General features: G+C 29.4%; 2 protein-coding genes across 2 annotated transcripts; one reads left to right on the forward strand and one right to left on the reverse strand.

Moving 5' to 3' along the window:
* The first annotated feature begins 20 nt into the window (after window positions 1-20).
* On the forward strand, window positions 21-2,606 carry LOC124952987 (E3 ubiquitin-protein ligase TRIM23-like). Its single transcript, XM_047503745.1, has 6 exons — window positions 21-423; window positions 490-1,050; window positions 1,116-1,224; window positions 1,304-1,677; window positions 1,783-2,151; window positions 2,246-2,606. The coding sequence occupies exons 1-6, from the start codon at window positions 355-357 to the stop codon at window positions 2,438-2,440; spliced, it is 1,677 nt and encodes a 558-aa protein (XP_047359701.1). The 5' UTR covers window positions 21-354; the 3' UTR covers window positions 2,441-2,606.
* Window positions 2,607-2,693: 87 nt separating this feature from the next.
* Window positions 2,694-6,760, reverse strand: LOC124952989 (calreticulin). Its single transcript, XM_047503749.1, has 7 exons — window positions 6,593-6,760; window positions 5,490-5,594; window positions 5,174-5,377; window positions 4,778-4,929; window positions 3,998-4,501; window positions 3,663-3,806; window positions 2,694-3,379 (listed from the first exon to the last, which is right to left on the reverse strand). The coding sequence occupies exons 1-7, from the start codon at window positions 6,675-6,677 to the stop codon at window positions 3,362-3,364; spliced, it is 1,212 nt and encodes a 403-aa protein (XP_047359705.1). The 5' UTR covers window positions 6,678-6,760; the 3' UTR covers window positions 2,694-3,361.
* Between the last annotated feature and the right edge of the window lie 444 nt (window positions 6,761-7,204).

The following is a 7,204-nucleotide window of genomic DNA, read 5'->3' on the forward strand; positions in this document are numbered from 1 at the left end:
TATAGTAGTTACTCTCGTATTGAAGTATAGATGTCTCTCGCTCTCTCTTGTATTATAAAAAAAAGAAGAAAAATTACAATTCTGAATGTGATACATATATCGGATTTATATAACGAAAGCTAATATATAAGAAGAATAAATAATGTTATATTTTATTCTACAATACTTAAATACCGTATAAGAATTTTAATATTCCGTCAACGTAACATCAAAATTTTAATATATTTCTTTCATGTATTAAAAAAAAAAAAAAAAAAAAAAAAAAAGAAAAAAAAATAGTATATATAATAAGTATTAAAGTAAACAACGTGTTCAAAAAATAGTGTAAAATATATGCTATAATAATATTTAACTATGACCGAAGACGTAAATAAATTGGGTGATTATTTCGAACGTTCATTTAAAAACACTACAAAATCGAATGTAAGAAAATATTATATAAACGTCTTTCAATTGATTGTTCACCTATAAAATAATGTTTGTTATTAGGTTTTAGAATGTCGTGTTTGTGAAGAAGTTTTTACTGTGGATGGTATAAAGGTACCACGATTGTTACATTGTGGTCATACAGTATGTCATTCGTGTTTATTACGATTAAGGCCTTGCATGTTAAATCAACAATTTCTTCTCTGTCCATTCGATAGACAACCAACTGAAATAAATAAGACTGGTATTTTTAGTCTAAAGAAAAATTTTGCATTGATTGAACTTCTCGAAAAGTTGGAACAATCTAACAATGACAAAGCTTTTATATTGGAAAGAGAAAGGCTTCAATCCAATCAACCATGCGATGAAGACGAAAGTCATGTGGCTGTACTCTATTGTACAGTATGTACTACTCATTTATGCGAAAATTGTGATACTACTACTCATTCATCAAGGACACTCGGTAAACATAGACGTGTACCTTTGTCAGAAAAGCCACGTGAAAAACCTAAATGTCCAGTACATACAACACATGTAGCCAAATTTACCTGTACTCAACAAGGTTGTTACAATTCTTTGATGTGTTATTTGTGCAAAGATTATGGCAGACATAGCACACATAAGGTAAAATCCTTTTACATTATATAGATTTTTCTTTAACAATTTTCTATTTATACTTTCAATTGTAGCCAGCATTGGTAGAAGTGGAAGCTGAAAATATCAGGAAATCAGTAATAGCAGCTCTACAGAAGATGACACAGTTCATGGAAAGTATGAGAGATACAGCACAAAAAATAGGTATCTCATACACTTTTACTCTCTTTATTTAATTTAAACCAATAGAAAATATCTTGTTCCTTAATGCCCTCTTTATTAGAAACTGTTATACAAGAATTAGAAGGTTGGGCAATTGAAGATGCAAGACAAAGGGTACGTCAACATTTTGAAGAACTAAGAGCACTATTGGCAGAACAAGAGAAGGCAGCATTAACGTGTATAGATACAGAGACTCGTAGTAGATTATGTGCTTTGAGACAACAACAAAAAGATTTGACAATAACAAGATCACAGGTGGCTGGTGTTTGTATTCAGTGCGAAAGTATTTTAGATTCTGAAGATTGGAAATTACTGAGTAGCGCAGAAAAAGTTAAAGAAGTCTTAGATACATTAGAAAAACAACAGCAACATTATGCTCAATTAGGACCTGATTTTCTTAAACCTGAATCTTCTATACCTATTATATTTAGCAGGGTTTGTAAAATATATACTTGTAAATGATTACATGATATCATTTTTCATAGATTTCTATATATTACTTTTAGGATAATATATCATTTATTTTAATTTTCTTAACAGGACAATCGAGTACATATAGGTACGAAAATTGATATGAGGGCAGTAATCTTAGGTTTGGATGGTGCAGGAAAAACTAGTATACTTTCTGCGATGAGAGGCATTACTCTTTCAGGACCTCCAATTTCAACTATTGGATTTAATGTAGAGAGCCTGGAATATGAAAATCTTGTATTTACACTTTGGGATGTAGGCGGACAAAATAAATTCAGACCTTTATGGAAACATTATTATCATAAAACACAAGCTGTTATTTTTGTGGTCGATGCAAGCGATCGATCTCGTTTTGAAGAAGCTCAAAATGAATTATCTAAAATTGTAAACGAAAAAGAACTGAAAGATGCTTTGTTTCTAATATATGCTAACAAACAGGTAGAAAATTTAAACATATTTTTTTATAAATAAAATGTACACCATAATGAATAGTTTTCTTTATTATTTTTATTTGCTAATATTTTATTCTTAGGATTTACCAGAATGTGTAAGCGTAGAAGAATTGACAGATATTTTATGCTTACAAAAACTTTGTTGTGGAAGAGCTTGGCATATTCAAGGATCGTCTGTAATTACAAACATTGGTGGAGCTACACAAGGTCTTGATTGGTTAACACAACAACTTGGAGCACATGAGACATTATATACAATACCTATAACATCATGATCGGTATTTACTGTAATTTAATTGAATGCTATAATTCTGAAATAAGGTATATATATACACACAATTATTATCCGAAAATATTGTTCCATTTAAACTCTAGTTTAAACGATATTATTTGTAATGTCGAATAATAGTCGATAAAAAATAAAATGAAAACGTGATAATATATAAGTATATTTATTGTAATTTATGACATAAAATTTTCATGATACTATATAACAAACAATTTTTAAGAATAAATAGTCAAATCACATCTAGAAAAGTCTTATTTATTTGTTTTTTTATTACATGGTTATTGGTTGTTGCCTTTGATACATAATCATACCAAATATCATTCAGTCATGTTGCACACACCCAACACTCTTACTTTTTAATCGGAGCGAGTTTTATTATGCGTACACTGTACGTAAATGAAATAATATATATATATATATATATATGTATGTATGTATATATATATATAATATAGCATCGTTAAATTACGTCTCAATTACTTTTAATGTATATAAAAACACTTGACAAACAAAAACGGAACAACTTAGCGTCTTTTATGGAGCTGTGTCGTTGAAGGACACAAGACAAATATACGAATTTCTATTTCACTGTTTTTAAGTACAGTGTACCTTAGGCAACACAGCACTGACTATTTGCACAAGATACGTAATACTTCACGATTTTATAGAGACCAAAGACTTTCTGATTTTAACGTCCACAAAAATCATCATCCTTTGATATTCTAAGATGTAATGGGAAGTTTCATCTGATTAAGAATGAAGTATAAATTATCGCAGAGCACCCAATTTGTGTTGTATTATGCAAATTTCTTTTTAAGAATAATTTTGTGCCCGTGAGAGTTAGTGCATGTCGCAGCCACACAGCTCCTGGAATACAGTCTATGCTTGTGTCAACCAACACAAATATTTACAATTCATCGTGTTCCTGAAAAAGCAAGAGAAGTAAATTTAATTATTAATTTAAATAATAGAAACAATGATAATTGATGTAATAAAAGTATTTTTTCAGTAACGAGGAATTCCACTATTTTATCTTTCAGGTAATCAGAAAATAGTTTTTCTCATCATGTAATATATTCATAATTACATTAAAAAAGAAAAAAAAAAAAAAAAAAAAAAAAAAAAAAAGAAAAAAAAATAAATAAAAGAAAAGAAGAGCTCGTATAAAAACGGCAAATATTTTAATAGTATTATTTTATATCACATACCTCTACATCTGGAACGGTATTATCTTCTTCATCAGCATCTTCGTCTTCATCATCATCCTTACTATCCTCAGATTCTTTAGTTTCCTTTTCTCTCTGTTTCCTTTCTTCTTCATCCAGTGCTTCCTTCATTTTCTTTTCACCTTCCTGTAATATACAGATAAACATTTGTTAATTAAAAATATAAGAAATAAAAATTTAGTTAATTAATGATGCATAATATAATCAGTAACGAGGAATTCCAGTTATTTGTCTTTCATTTAAATCAGATCTATTACAGAGTCATCATAATTTTATTTTCTTTTTAAATGAAATAATATAAATAGCATGTTACTTACAATAGTAGGTTTCCAAACTTCTTCACCGAATCTACGAGCTGCTTCTGGATCATTCGTGATTAAAACATTATCGAAGATCGTACCAGATTTAACTTGCCAGAGATCAAATCCAATACTACATATTTCTTTTCTTGAGTATAACTCAGGATCAGGAATATATTCTGGATTATCGATTTCGGGATGAACCCAAGGTCCTTTGTAGTTTGGATTATCAATTTGTTTTGGTTTCCATTCGCCCTTATATTCAGGATTGTCGATCATAGGAGCTTCCCATTCTCCATCCATTTCATCATCCCAATCTTTTGGCTTAGTAGCCTCCGGATCAGGAATATGTTCAGGTTTGTCCCAATCTTCAGGCTTAGTGTCAGAAGGATCAGGAATAGTGGGTTTATCATCCCAATCTTCAGGTTTACTTTGTGATGGATCCTTGATTTTCTTTGGCGGCAAGAAATCCCAATCGGCTTCTAATTCTCCAGATTCTACTTCTTCATTATCGATTAAAACCTAATATAAAATGTAATACATAAAATATGAATTATTTTATAAAATCCAAAAGATCTGTGTAAAATAATATTTTATATAATTAATAATGAATGTTGACCTTTGCTATTTAAATACAATAAGCAATTAAAAACTTATGTATAATAATTAAGCAAGATAATCTTTTCTTTTCGAGATCCTATAGCACCCATCCTTTATTATATCTATCAAGGATTTGTGACTCTAGGCTCGTTATTTCTTTTATATAAAAATTACAAATAACTTTGAAATTATAATTACCTTGTAAGAATTATTGGGTTTAACAATTAAAGTGTACAAGTGTGTGTAAACATCATCTTTGCATCGGATATCTTTGTTAATTAACAAATTTTTGCCTTTGTAACTGAAGATAACATGAACTTTCTTGGTACCCGGTCCACAGATATCAGGTCCTATAAAAATGTGGTTTAGACGATTATAAAGAATAAGAGAATAAATCTATGTATATATAAATATATATATAATACTATAGTAAAAGCAAAACTGTATCTTTTTTTGGTAACTGGGATACCATTGTGATATACCAGTGCATAAGTAAGACTATTACTTTCCGAGTTCCTACAGCACTTGCCACTCACATATGATTTGACCAGTGACTCTTAGGCTCGGCTTTTGTGATTATTAATGAATTCTTACCAAACATAATCTCGTACGGTGTTTCTCCATGCATATTTTTTTGATCCAATTTACAATCAAATACTTTGACGTATCCTCCTCCACAATCAATATTCTGTTCATGTTTAACAGTAAATTGAATAACAAGGTCTTCATCTTTATTACTAAATGGTGTAAATTTCCTGCTCAAAGCATAAAACCTAGCATCTTGCGAAGTTTGGATACCTATAAAAAAAAATAATATTTGTATTTATTTATGTTTACAATTTTAATAAAAAAAAAGTATTAAATATGTGATATTAAAAGAATGCAATGAAATAATATTTGTGAAATATACCTTTATCATTTTCTGGATCATTCCAAAATTTGCCATGACTTAAGACAAATTTTCCAAACTCTTTTCCTGGATGTTCAGAATATACCCAATTCTTTTCCCACGAATCTGTCACATGCGAAATTAATAACATGATATAATAAAACATCATTGAAAAAAATAATTGGAATTCTTCAAAAATAGAAATGTACTTTCTAACATTGACATGATTTCTAAATATACTTTCTATTTTTTTTTTTTTTTTTTTTTTTTTTTTTTTTTTTAATTAACAAAATAATAACACACATATAATTGTAAGAATTTCGATAAGAGTTTACAATTAAAACATTATTAGAAATGCATATTGTTATTTAGATTTGATAATATGTTTACACATTTTTGTTTTATTTTTTCTTTTTTTTTCTTTTTTGAATACATTAGAAATTATTTATGTATAAAACATTAAAAAAAATATCTTTAATCTAACCCGTTCTGAAATATACGAAATCGATTTAATGATTCCAAATAAATGTGAATATATAATATGTGATTGTCTGCCACGAGGCAATTTTCTACAAAAGTGATATTCATCTTAATGATTTATATGGTCAATAGAGACACGTATGCACGGATCATATAGAATATTAAAATACCTTATCAATCGTAGATCAGTTAGATCATTAATTATGTATAAGTATATACGTATGACGAGTTAAATGAACAAATTGTAAAGGGGAAAGTTCGAACGATTCTCTCGCGCCTATTAGGTGAAAGATTTTTTTTTAAATTCTCATCCATATATACATATATATATACATATATACATATATAGAGAGAGAGAGAGAAAGAAAGTGATAGACTGGAGTAGTCGACATAAGGCCGGTTATTTAAAGCATAAAAATCGTAAGTCAAATAGGAAAAGTTAGAAGGGTGTGGTTCTTATTAAGAAACGATGCAAATGGTGGGTGTTAAATTTTTCCCAAGGTCCACTTAAGAAAGAAGATCGTTTGTGTGAAATGGAAATGAGTAACGAGAATATAGAGAGATAGGAGGCGTCGTTCTTCTTTTCTTTTTCTTTTTTCATTCTTTCTTTTTTTTTTCGACAACTGATTGTACGTTAAACTCACCATCGGTGAACTTTTCCTCGAAGTAGATTTCCGCTGTGACGAAGGAAATCGTCAGGACGAAAAGAAAAGAGCAAAAGTGTCGCATTTTTAGACGCCGGAACGACGAGAGTCCGTTCGACGAAGACGTTTACTTCACAATGATCTACCCGATAATGTCTCTACGACGGATGTGGTTGGTAAGTTTAGCATCCGTTGGGATAGACAGATGGAGAGTGCTGATTGGCGGGAATGTCTCAACCAATTGGCTCCGACCACGCTCGAGCGATCGTAATACCCCCACCGTAATCTACCAACAAACGAACTATAGTGCTGCCATTCTTCGTCTTTTATCTTTTGTCGATATAACAGAGTGAATTTCAAATTTCATTTATTTTTAATTATTTTAAATTTATAAATGATCGATTAATCACAAGATCATTTATTTTTTTACGATCGAATAATTAATTAATTAATTGATTTTTTTTTCTATTTTTAATTGTACAGAACGAATATAGTATTTAAATATAAACAGGAAGTACGTAAAGGTTCGTATCATAAAGAAAGTGTTGATTGGTTCTTTCGATGGCAACCATCTTATTTCGAATTTAATTCAAACTTAGATTTTAACATTGA

This window comes from Vespa velutina, chromosome 11 (assembly GCF_912470025.1).
Source record: "Vespa velutina chromosome 11, iVesVel2.1, whole genome shotgun sequence".
Taxonomy (NCBI): domain Eukaryota; kingdom Metazoa; phylum Arthropoda; class Insecta; order Hymenoptera; family Vespidae; genus Vespa; species Vespa velutina.